The sequence below is a fragment of the Sebastes umbrosus genome, chromosome 18, assembly GCF_015220745.1.
Source record: "Sebastes umbrosus isolate fSebUmb1 chromosome 18, fSebUmb1.pri, whole genome shotgun sequence".
NCBI lineage: Eukaryota > Metazoa > Chordata > Actinopteri > Perciformes > Sebastidae > Sebastes > Sebastes umbrosus.
Window position 1 is genome coordinate 26,156,058 of NC_051286.1, and position 13,329 is coordinate 26,169,386.

General features: G+C 43.0%; 1 protein-coding gene across 3 annotated transcripts in view; it reads right to left on the minus strand.

Annotated features, from left to right (window-relative positions):
* Positions 1-1,336: 1,336 nt before the first annotated feature.
* LOC119477402 (CD2-associated protein) overlaps positions 1,337-13,329 on the minus strand; it is an 80,246-nt gene continuing 68,253 nt past the window's right edge. For all 3 annotated transcript variants that reach the window (XM_037751491.1, XM_037751490.1, XM_037751489.1), the window contains 4 exons: positions 12,515-12,598; positions 11,136-11,344; positions 10,803-10,866; positions 1,337-6,539 (listed from right to left, as the gene is read on the minus strand). In XM_037751491.1, the coding sequence (XP_037607419.1) occupies positions 6,498-6,539; positions 10,803-10,866; positions 11,136-11,344; positions 12,515-12,598 (399 nt within the window). In that variant the 3' untranslated portion in view covers positions 1,337-6,497. The remainder of the gene's footprint in view (positions 6,540-10,802; positions 10,867-11,135; positions 11,345-12,514; positions 12,599-13,329) is intronic.

The following is a 13,329-nucleotide window of genomic DNA, read 5'->3' on the forward strand; positions in this document are numbered from 1 at the left end:
GAAACTAAGAACTGTTGTGTTTTCGTTAGCTTAGAATGACCACTTTATATCTACGTAGGAAGTGGGTACTCCGTGTTTCTAGAGACAAACCAAACACTGGCTCTAGAGGGAGCCTTTCACGTTTTTTTTACGTTACCTGAAGGCCACTGTAGTTCTCCGACACGCTTGTGAATCTGTGGTAACGTGAGCCGCCGAGTGCAAAACCGTGGTACCGCCAGCCGCTGTCTGACTTCTGTTGCTCCTAAAGTAGTGTTATCGTGGTAAATATGGCTTCTGAGCAAGGCGAATGGCATTACTGCGGTTTTGCACTTGGCGGCTCACGTTACCGCAGTCTTGGAAAGGGAGGGAGCGGAGGGGTAGTCAGTTGGTTGCAATCTGCAACCACACCACTAGATGCCACCAAATCCTACACACTGTGCCTTTAATTCAGGGGTCTGCAACCTGCGGCTCCGGAGCCGCAGGTTGCACTCTCCAGTGGCTCCCTGTGGAACTGTTTTTTGTTTACATTTTCATTTGTATTTATCATTGTTGTAGGTCTATGGTACGACGGTGTGATGGGGTATTAGGGCCACATTGAGAAAAAAAAAATCAGATTTCGAGAATAAAGTCATAAGTTTATGAGAACAAAAGTCGTAATATTATGAGAATAGTCATAATATTATAAAGTATTAATTTTACGCGTTATTTTCTTTTTTCTCGTATAGTTAGGACTTTAGTCTCGTAATGTTACGACATTTTTTCTCGTTAAGTTATGACTTTATTCTGGAAAATCTCAGACTTTTTTTTCCCTCAATGTGATCCTAATACTCTGTCGTAAATTTGCACTTTGGCCCTCACTGCATTAGACTTATATACTATATACTTAGACTATAAACTGTGTTACCTTCATCACAATGCTCAAATGTTTTGCGGCTTCAGACAGATTTCTTTTTTTTGCCTAAAATGGCTCTTTTGATAGTAAAGGTTGCTGACCCCTGCTTTAAGGAGAGATAAAAGTCAGAAATACATCTGTATATGAACACAGCGGGTTGGTTACTAGTCAAAGCTCACGACCCCTGGGTGAGAGGTTTGGAACATGGATCGACTGGTAAATCGAAAGCTTTGCCTTCCGGCTCAGTGCCCTCTTCACCGCGACGGTCCGATACAATGCCCGACAGACAGACGTCAGATACTATAACAGACTGAACACATCACCTAGGGCTAATTTCACTCTAACCTCTCTCCTCTGAAACAGTCAATATTTACCGCTCAATATTTCCAAGAAGTTTTTTAAGAGTTCAAGCATGACAAGGTTATCAAGCGATGCTCAATTGGAAACAAAAGAAAGAAGAGCGTGTGACAGTAAATAAAGATGATATTTATTCATTTTCGAAAAGAATCTCAGCTCATGCAAGGATACAGCTCTTTGTAAACAAAATCACTTGAAAATATGTTATAAATGTGCACAGATTTATTCTTTTTCTTGGTGTCAAACTCTGGAATGTATCATATGTGGAAGTTAAACCATATTACGGATATTACATGAAGAGCTTTCACCCAGATTTCATCGCCCGGCTGTATCGGTTAAGACCCGCTTGCTAAAAAAAAGGAAGTTTGTTTTATGTCAGGCGTCGAACATGTTGCGTGAGTGCCGTCAGATATACAACATCAACTTGGTCAAAGACACTCTGGAGTCCAGAATTTAACATCACAGACTCTTGTTAGACTTTGCGAGCAGACGCCAGCGAAAAGCATGCACACGCACACATGTCGAACACATGGAACGAAGCCTGAGGATGATTTAAAAGCAAAGTAACACTTCTTTAAGACATTTGTGAGACATGTATAAAGATATTTAAAATAAAAAAGAGAATAATAGTAACCAGTACTTGTGGTACACAGGAGTAGATGTGAAAGTACAACATTTTTGACTTGGAAACAAAAACCTGCTGTAAATATGTGATATCAACACTCTGGGCTGACCAGAGGGGGGGGTTATACTTTACTGGTATCTCAACACCGAGATATAAGCTGCTCATCAGCACAGAACCACAACGCTGTACACTCAGAGCTCAGGGCTACAAGTTAGAGCCGACTGAGAGGAACTCGCATTAGTTTCGACTCATTCCTGTAGCCCTGAACCTCGCTAGCAGTGAGAAGAATCCACAATCAGTGTGCAGAAGGGCAGCAGTAGTTCTGTGCTGCTGGACGCAGCTGTGTACATACAGTAAGTGAGCACCCCCATTTCCTTTTCTGTTTATGAGCTCCATCTTAAAGCTCCAATGTGTAGGATTTGAACATTTTAGCCTTTTGGCGACTTCTAGCGGCGGTATCGAACGAGACTAACGGGCCTTTCACGCGGAACTCGGTTTGCACCGCGCTCATTACTGCGCGTCCCAGTGCGCTACGTCCAAAGTTCAACCAGCTTGAACATAGAATGCTTCAGGGATGATTTATTTTTGTAGGCCAACCAGGAAGTTAGCATGCTACATGCTAACCCTCGACAAAACGCCAACGGGATTTTTTCCATTGGGTTTTGGATTCAAACGTTTGATACTTACCTTTTTTTATTGAGACAAAAAAAGCTTCAAAATTCAGTAGTGCGGTATTTATTGATGCATTTTATATCGTAGAACAAAACGTTAAAATCTCTTCAGCTTGTGTTAACCACAGACCGTATTTCAGGCATCTAACTAAAAACCCATTGACTTCCAGATGAGGTAATCGGAAGTGCTAAAATGCTAACTCATTTCCGGGTTTTAGGACTCATTCCTGTAGCACTCTATTGGGAACTCACGCTTCGCTCGGCGCAGCAAAAAGCTGTTGTTGCGCCGCCACGCCATTGAAGTTTCGGAGCGCAGTACTGTTCTGTGTCAAAGGCCCATAAGCGTCAGCCGTGCTTGCTGCCCCGCGAGGCAGTACCCCGCGCTTCGAGCTAAATGCTAACATGCTACAAAGATATGTTTCTGAACAACATGACCATTTTTTGTTTGTTTGTTGCGGGGATAAAAGAACTGTAAAATGTTCCGACTATAAATAGTTGATATCTTGGTCGTAATTGAAAAAAAAAAAAAAAAAAAACCTTACCAAAAATGTTTGTTTATGCAAGATGTTTATATAAAAATATTAATCGGTCGACATATTGTCAGCAGATTTTTAAACTTTCATATATTAATATTGGCCTCAAAAATCCAGTAGCGGTCAGTAATAATGTTAACATGCGGATGTTAACAACAGGTACAAGGTTAGCCATGTTCACCAACTTAGTTTAGCGTGTTAGCGTGCTAACATTTGCTAATTACCAATAAGTGCAGCTGAGGCTGATGGGAGTTTTTTTTATCAGTTTTGGGAATGGGAATGTGACGTCACCGACAGAAAGTCCACCATTTTTGGAGGATAAAGGGTTAAGAGTGCCATCCGCCGGCTGTTTGCTGCCAAGGGTAAAAAAGATAACACTAAACACTACACTTCTGTTAGCATAACATTAGCTAACTTATCTTTGTCCGGATGATTGTGGAGTTGGCGATTGGCTTGTAGATCTTAATTATATATACCTACCCGGCCTCCAAAGATTTACATATTTTGAGCTGCTGGGTGGCAAGCTGACAAGGTCCTCCTGATTCACTAGGATCGATATCATTAACTCACTTAAATTTTGTAATGTATCGCCCTAAATAATGTATCGTCACCAAAGTTACATAGATCTGGTAGCGATAAATGTTTGGCCAATGCATCTGTTGGAGATATTTCCCTGGATAATTTATCCTGTTGGTGGCGCCAATCATTAGCATTTAACCTCTGGGGACCACGATTGTCCGTGCCAAATTTCTTTGCAATCCATACAATATTTACAAGCATATTCCAGTCTGGACCAAAAGCGGCGGACTGACCACTCAACTGACAGACAGACGGACGGCGAGTGCTATCTCTTGAGCGATGACGCTAGGTGGCTAAAAAAGACACCAATTTGTACCGGGATTGTCTAATTTTTTTTTACCTACAAAAACTTTCACCAAGAGAATAATTTGAAGGATTATATAATCATATACAGTACAAATTCTACACATAGGGGCTTTAACCCGTTTGCTCCTTAAAACAGAGTTAGGATGAGAAAGAATGTGAGTTAATTTCATTTTCATTTCAATCTCGCTGCTTCTTCTGCTTCCAGTTATCTTAATTTGTGTACTCGGAATGTGGAAAGAGATGTAGACATGTAGAATAAGGACAATAAGGGCAACTGCATGCTCGTGCACGACATTACAGAGTAAGAAAGACAAGGCTCCTCTCACATCACATAAATCAAAGAGGGCTGGGAGAAAGGAAGAGGAAGACAGGGATTATTAGAGGGCCAGATTAAAAGCAAGTTGCAGAGATGACCGTAATGAGGCTGCTTTTTTGATAAACACGTCTATGGAAGAGTGCAGTCTCTCCTTCCTTTTTCTTCTCTTTAGAGTTGTTGTTTTTTTGCATGTGGATTCTGTGTGCACTACCCGCAGACCATAGACCCATTTTCTGTTAGTTCGACATGATGACGTATTTTGCGGGCGCAGCTTTAAGTGGAGGCTGAAAAAATCTCTGAATACGTTAGCTAACGACGGCTAGCAAGTATTGCTGGCTTGTTTTTTTTTAACAATGGCTGAAGAAAATACTCAATATGTACTGTCACTCGCTCTCCGGGATCATGAGTCTTAGTTGAGAAAGTTAACATTAACCAATGGGTTATAACTAACTAACTAACTAACGTTAGCTATCTTAATTTTCTGTCTCTGTAACTGTCTTGTTAGCTAGCTAGCTTGTCCGGAGCCTGACAAGCAAGCTGGCTAACGCCTGCTCTCCTCCCGGCGAAGCAGTCTCCTTGCGGCGAGGAGTGAGGAAGAGGGACCGTGACCCGTCGATGTCCGCTATTGGGCTCATTTTCTGTAGCATGGTGGAATTAGCAAGGTAGCTAGCTAACTAGCCAGTCACTAAATGAGTAAAATGGAACAACTTAATGCTTCATCCACACACAGCGTAGGAAAGCTACAGCGCTATCGCCAGATGAGTTGACAACTTTGTTTCGCCTAATTTTGCGTGATGGAAGCGCGGTGGAATTAGGAAGCTAAGTTAGCTAAGTAGCCAGCCGTCCGCTCGGCGAGCTGGTGGCCAGCGGCAGCGCTGTAAATAAATTGAGGACGTATAAATCTTTGGATGCCGATAGTTAACTATCCTTCAGTAAAGTCAGTCAAAAAGAGAGTCGCACAATATCGGCGAAGCGTTTCAGAGATGGAGTGAAATGGTTGCTAATAGTTTAGCCTTCTGCTAATGCAGCCATCTGCAGTTAGCAGAAGGTTATATACATTAGCAACATGTAAAACGTTTTGCCGATATTGTAGCTCGCTAGAGCCTTAAATCACAGTTTGTCATCTCAAATGTACGCGATATCTGGATTTTGGCACCCAACAACACGGCGAGATGACATTTTCGATGTGTAACTTTAACCCAGCACTAGTGTTAGCATCCAGTCTCTCTTCTGTTTTTTGCCTCCAGCTAACACCGAGATGTTATCATGACGTCGACACAAGAAAAGGGGTCTATGACTCTGGCAAAAACTTCTGAGAACATTCCCAGCGACTGAAACAGTTTGACAAAAATAGAAGAGACCAGCATAGAAGAGGCCCTCTATATAGTATTTGACTAGGCATATGTCAGTAGACTTAAAAAATATAGATATACAATATCATGCTGCAAAAATTTCCAGACACCATCATGTCATATGTAAGCTTCCCATTACAAACACTTAATATATATATATAATTTTGTTTTTTAAACAGGCACAGTAGTGTTACCCTGGATAGGAATGCTAGAAACCATATAAAAAGACAAAAAGAAAGCTCTCTCTGGAGCGCCGCAGCCACGTGGAGTGGAGTGCTGCCGACAGGCGCGTCGCGTAGGAAAGAAAGAAAATCATTCGCTAGAAGGATCAAAAGATGTTAAACAGAAATCAAACTTATTTTTTTTTTTAAATCAACTATTTGTGCACCATAAAAAAAAGAAAAGAAAGAAAGAAAATTAGGCGAGGAAAACAAGCGTCCCCCTGCTTTTATACAAAGTCAGTAGTACTGAGAGCGAACCTCCTCCCTGAGGGGTTCAAGGAACGCCGGAGTGACTGGGAGAGAGCGGGGAGTGGCAGCGCAGTAGTTTGAAGTATAAGGCCTCCGTTTTTTTTTGTTGTGTGTTGGCAAAAGAAAAAAAGAAAAGAAAAAGAGAGAAACATATACATCTGTAACTTAATTACATTTAGCTTGAACATTTTTTTTTTATATATATGTGCAAAAATGTAAATCTTACAAATAACGGGGAGAGTTTTTTTAGATCACTGAAAAAGGATTGTGCTCCAGATGGTTCCGTCTTGATTCCCCACCCTCTCTCCGTCCGTTCAACTATCCGTCCGTCACTGCCCCCCCCCTTCCTCCTGCTCTCTGGTTGGTCGACAGGCCAGCAGCTGACCTCGAGGCTTGCTGTTGATTGGAACGTGGTCCTCACGTCGAGTGGACGGCCCGCTTCAGTATTTCTATCTCCATCTGCGAGGACAATTGCAACAAAAACACACTCAGTACGGAGATTGGAAAAAAGTAGACCAACTCTGATGGAGTAATACCAAGTTCTCAACATTGTTCCCCCCCCCCGCTGTGAGGCACAATGGTGGAGGTGTCCCGCTGTGGAAGGGATCTTTTTTGATGGCGGGGATTAGGAGAATAGGGATGACGATGAAGCCACGTGCTGGAGGAGAATGTAAGCTGAGCAGCGAATGTCTTTAACAAAGTGTGTTCAAAAAGCACAATAGAGCTCAACAGTGAGGTTCCAGAAGTGAAAATCCCATTTACATTCTGGATAGAGGGATAGATTTTCATTATTAGCCATAACCATCCATGGTAGACTTACCACAAGCTGGGAGATTGCGAAACAATGGTATGCGCCGTCCGTATGATGTCAACCTTGTTTTAAAGGTCCCATATTATGCTCATTTAGGTTCATACTTGTATTTTGTGTTTCTACTAGAACATGTTTACATACTGTAATGTTCAAAAAACACTTTATTTTCCTCATACTGTCTGTCTGAATATACCTGTATTCACCAATTGTCTGAAACACTCCGTTTTAGTGCATTTCAATGGAATTGCAATGAAATTGCAAAGGAATTGTGTTGTTAGGCAACAGCTTGGGTTCCATGTGTACTTCCTGTCAGCTGATGTCATTCACATACACTGCAACCAGAAATAAACTGGGACACGTTTAGGATGTTTACGTTTAAATCTGTGTAAATGGTCTAAATATTGTATATTTGTGACATCACAAATGGACAGAAATCCTAACGGCTTGTTTCAAACGCACAATTTCTGAACACGGTCTGTGTGTATTTCTCCGTATATTGAGCGTTTTGATAGTTTAACAGTATTTATATAGCATTTAAACCTGTTTTCTAATATAAAAGACCTGAAAATCTCACTTTTTACAATATGGGACCTTTAAGAGAAACAAGCTGCCATGTTGGCCTGGTTTGAAATCTGGAAACACACCACGGAGCAGCACGTACTCTCACTAGCCTGCATTTGAAACAAGCTGTCAGGATTTCTGTCCATTTGTGATGTCACAAATTTACAATATTTAGACCATTATGCAGTTTTAAACGTAAACATTCTAAATGTGTCCCAGTTTATTCCTGGTTGCAGTGTATGTAAATAACATCAGCTGACAGGAAGTTAACGTGGACCCAAGCAGTTGCTTAGCAACGCAATTCCGTTGCAATTCCATTGCAAATGCCATTGAAATGCACTAAAACGGAGCGTTTCAGACAATTGGTGAATACAGGTATATTCAGACAGACAGTATGAGGAAAATAAAGTGTTTTTTGAACATTACAGCATGTAAACATGTTCTAGTAGAAACACAAAATACAAGTAAGAACCTGAAAATGAGCACGATATGGGACCTTTAAAACTCTTTATATAAGGTTTTTCTGAAACGTCGAAGTAGTGAATGCATGGGAAATTCACTTCTGGAAGCGGAGCCGTTCAAAAAGCGTGCGGTCGCTGTTGAAAAAAATAAAAATAAACTTGACTTATGTTGCCAGACAGTGGGATACGTCCGGGTCTGAGAAGTGAAGAAGTGCCTTAAACTTGCATTCTCTCTGATAGCCAGCAGGGGGCGACTCCTCTGGTTGCATAGAAGTCTATGAGAAAATTAGCCCACTTCTTACTTGATTTATTCCCTCAGTAAACATTGTAAACATGAGTTTATGGTCTCAATCGCTAGTTTCAAGTCTTCTTCAATACAGCATGATGTTCATTTAGTAAATGATGGTTCTATTTAGAGTTAGATAGACCATAAAACAGGGGATGCTTTAGGGCCGGGCTACCTTGCGATGTTTGTCTAACGCATTAACGTAACTTGCGATTTTTAGGTTGTAGCGGGCTCATACTAGCTTGTCACAAAGGAGGTTAAATAACGCTCCAAACTTGCGCTAAATTCTGGCGAGGAAAAAACTGGCATGGCCATTTTCAAAAGGGGTCCCTTGACCTCTGACCTCAGGATATGTGAATGAAAATGGGTTCTACGGGTACCCACGAGTCTCCCCTTTACAGACATGCCCACTTTATGATAATCACATGCAGTTTGGGGGCAAGTCATAGTCAAGTCAGCACACTGACACACTGACAGCTGTTGTTGCCTGTTGGGCTGCAGTTTGCCATGTTATGATTTCAGCATATTGTTTTATGCTAAATGCAGTACCTGTGAGGGTTCCTGGACAATATCTGTCTTTGTTTTGTGTTGCTAATTGATTTCCAATAATAAATATATACATACATTTGCATAAAGCAGCATATTTGTCCACTCCCATGTTGATAAGAGGATTAAATACTTTACAAACCTCCCTTTAAGGTATATTTTGAACAGATAATAAAATCTCATTTTACCATGGACAATCATGCGATTAATCGCGATTCAATAATTTAATCGATTGTGAGCCCTAATTTAAAGTAAAACATTTTTCCTCCACAGGTTATGGACAGCAGTGGAAAGGCTCTCTCTCCAGTCGGTCACATCATGACAAAGCTCAGGTAAGATAAACTGTGGATCAATTTGCACCGTGCTAAAGGAATCCATATGCGACCCTCTGACTGAATTGAATGATGCTAGATATCGACACGAAGGGCAGTTGTGGGCAAAAATACAAAAAAAAACAATGTACACGTGAAGCCTGTGGAAGAAGATTTTTCTATGGAAGGGAATAAATAAATCATCCATTCAAATCACGATCTCGCTCCTGTAACTCTAATTACTACTACAGTACTACTACCGCTGTTACTACGCAAATATCTGAATGAGAACCAAGAGGAAACTCTAAAGTCCTGAGGGACAATAAGTATGATGGCGATCTCTCCATTGTTCTCTTTCATCTTTTTCTACATATCTGTGGAAGTAGAAGTTAACCGCAGGGGGGGAAACTAATCTGCAGTTCTGTTTCTCTCTCTCTCTGTGTGTGTGTACTGTGTATGCCCGGGGCTCGCTGCAGGGGTTCCTCTCCTCCTCCAGTGATGTGATTTATATTGGTGCCATGCTGGGAAGGGCCGGGCCGTGTTCACCAAGGAATAATCTAATTGTCAGACCCGTGATGCTGGGTCACGCCGGAGCACAGCGAAGGCTGGATGTGTTCACTGCAGCGAGGGTGTCTCTCGGGGGACCACTGAGGTGAGCATGATGGTGAGCCATGTGACTGACCGAAGTAGCTGACCTGGCTTATGAAAAAAGCATTGGCTGGAGGGTCACCTCTGTTCTCTTGTAAGAAAACGTAACAAAAGCTGTAATAAAACACTTTAAATGGTTATTTTAGATGTAAAATGTTTTTTACAATTAAACTCTTTTTCCTTTGCCATTGTCATTTGGTCAAGTTAAAAATGAGTTATAATACAACATGAACTACTGGTAGCAGTGGTCACGTTAGACTATCTCGCTGTCCATCATTTTGACGGGATGTTTTTGTTGAATTCAGTGAATATCTCCTCACGGCCCACCGTATTTCCATTCTGTGTGTGCGCGCTGCAAAAAATCAAGTGTTCATACACAGCCCTATCTTTTTCAATATTGGGTATTGGACTGAAGACTGACTCACTGCGGCACACACAGCATGGGCGTGCGCCGCTGCGTACATTGCTGTGTATCGCTATGTATGTCGCTGTGTACGTCGCTGTGTGCGTCGCTGTGTACGTCGCTGTGTGCGTCGCTGTGTGCGTCGCTGTGTGCGTCGTTGTGTGCGTCGCTGTGTGCGCCGCTGTGTGCGCCGCTGTGTGCGTTGCTGTGTGCGTTGCTGTGTGCGTTGCTGTGTATGCCGCTGTGTGCGCCGCTGGGTTCGCCGCTGTGTGCGTCGCTGTGTATGCCGCTGTGTACGTTGCGGTGTGCGTCGCTGTGTATGCAGCTGTGTGTGCCGCTGTGTGCGCCGCTGAGTGCGTCGCTGTGTGCGTCTGTGTGCGTCTCTGTGTGCGTCTCTGTGTGCGCCGCTGTGTGCGTCTCTGTGTGCGTCGCTGTGTGCTTCGCGAATGGTCACAGATGCGCTCCAAGGCCTCCTCCAGTACGTCAAAATGACGGACAGCCTTCAGATTTTTCCGTCATTATTACAAAACATAGAAGTCAGAAGTGGATAGAAGTCACTTCTGTGTGTACCTGTCTGCTAATTGTGTGCATGCCAGTCAGTTTCTTTGTTCAGGTCTTTATCAATATTTGGCTAAACTAATGAGAATAATTAGTGTTGACAGCCCAGCATGTGTTGCTATGGAGATCGATGTTACCTGCAGGGCCTCGCGCTTCAACCTTTCCTCATCCAGCTTTCCTCGTAGCTCCACTATCTCTTTCCTGGAAATAAACACACACACACATACACAGATATATATAGTCATTAGCATGTGTACACTTCTGCAGCATATATTAAAACAGGTCCAAACTAATGATCAAAGTGCTGTGTGTTCTCTGGAGATTAAACGTACAGTATGTATTCTTTGAAAGTTACATTACAGACGGAACGCAGCACGGATCGCTGCGTGACTCGGTTTTCAATTTCTGATTTTTTTTTTTCAAGCTAGCACATTCAGACCCCATTCTCATCCCCACTGAGTTGCATTTACATTTGCTGGGCCTTGAGCAGCTCCACTGACAGCAGCAGCTCATTCATCTGGCTCCTCAGCTCGTCCAGCTCGGATTTGGGCTCGTCGGGCTCCAGCCGGGCCCTGCCGCCCTGCGACGCGCCGTCCGAGCTAGGGGCTGCCGCCGGGCTCGGCTTGGCCTCGGCGGGCCTGTGGAGTGACGGTGACTGGGATAAGGTGTTTGTGGAAGGCTGTGGAGATAAAAAAAAATAATAAAAAAATCATAGTATAAAAGGTGATCACTCAGAATAACCGTTGTTGAGTTGCAATGACCCTTTCTTCTTTGTGACGTGGCACGTTATCCTGCTGGAAGGAGCCATTAGAAGATGGCTACACTGTGGTCATAAAGTGATGGATGTGATCAGCAACAATACTCAGGTAGGCTGTGGCGTTTAAACAATTCTCAATTGGTACTACGGGGCCCAAAGTGTGCCGAGAAAACCACTGACCATATTCAAATGGCGGCCATTTTGCTCAGGGTGGGAAGGAATCCACTGGAAACTAGTCAGACGGCTATATAGCTATGGTGAAGTGGTCCAAACATTTGACTTGTGTAGCCCAGCTAAGTGTTGAAACAATCAAATGTGGACAGATATGTCTGTAAAGAATCCAAACAGAAAGCATACAGCAACTGGATTGAAGGTTACAATCTGAGTAAAGCCTAGCTTGGGGCGCTCATAACCTGTTTGTCTGTCTCTCTCTCTCTGTGTGTGGGTTTGTTGTTAACAACAGGGTGGTATGATGATCTCTTCCCCCAGCTGCACAGCCAGGTCTAATTCGTCTTGGTTGACTATGACCAATCCAGACTAGATAGCATCTGAGGCAATTAATGAAATGCTGAAAGGGAAGACTGAGCAGCGGGTGGTGGTCCTCCCTCCATCCCTCCTTCCCTCCCTCCATCTCTCTCTACCTGGGTCAATCTCCTTCTCTCCATGCGTTCTTCCGTCACAAACAACGTACTGCGGAGAACTGTTACACTGTCAGGAAGGTGACAATTAACCGGCTCGTCTTGCATGAGTCAACATGGGGAGGTGGGGGGTGCTGAGGGTGCTGAAGCAACCCCGTGTTTTTTTCTGTAGGCCTATTGTTTAACTGCAATGGAAATTATAAATATATATATATATATATAAGTATTAAAATAGTTTTTATAGGCTACTGTCTCATATGAACCTCCATGGGGTGAATGGGCTGTATCCTCCTCGCTGTCCTGCATTATTATAGACTATAGTAACCTGGTTATGGGTCATCCATACGCTAACTCGCTCCCTCTTCCTCTTAAGGTTCCCACCCATTTTTGCACCACTGCTGTCATGTTGTGGATATATTCTCTATAATTAGTGAATAATAGTGCTTGCAGTTACCTTTCTGGTTTCTGTTAGCTTTGGTTTGGCAGCATCCTCTTCATCAAACTTGAAGGATTTCTCCACGTTCACTTCCTTGGTGGGCTGCAAGGGGAAGATTTGATTTATTGTTTGCTTATTAACATTATCTTTGATTGTCAGTTTACAGCTTCCTGAACCTGACTGATGAAAACATGATAATATCCTGCAAACTCTCAGGGAGATGCCTATCCCTGACGACGACGTCTGACAGTTACTCTCACGCAGCCATTTGGACCAAGTGCAGCTGAGTGATGCCTCGACGCAAAGCCGGCTGATGAGGAGAGGAAGGGGAGGCTGTTGCTGCTTGTGTGTGAGTGAGAGTGAGCGTGACAGAGAGGGTGAGTGAGTGAAGGGATGTGACAGGTTACAGAGAGCCGAGGGACCTCGGAGTCAAAGGGAATTCATGGAGTGGCCATAGAGGAAAACTAGAAGTACCGCCTGGTGGTTGTACGCCTCCGCCAACCAGTCAGTTTACATCCATGTCTGTCCAAAATGTCATCAATTCCTCACTTCATCCTGTTCTGTTACAGTTCTGTGAAATTGTCATAATTAGCATATGAATTCTTGAGTTATGGCCAAAATAGTAAAGGTAAATGGACTAGCCGGGGATAGAACCACCGACCTTCCGATTAGTGGACGACCTGCTCTGCCCTCTGAGCTACAGCCAATGTCTGTGGATGTCTGTGCCAGATGTGATGAAATTCTTATAGGCGCAGTTTGAACTTCAAGGTTGGGGGTTTGCAAAAAAAAATTGAGAGAAAATGTGATGTGTACAACGCAGAGAGATCTAATGT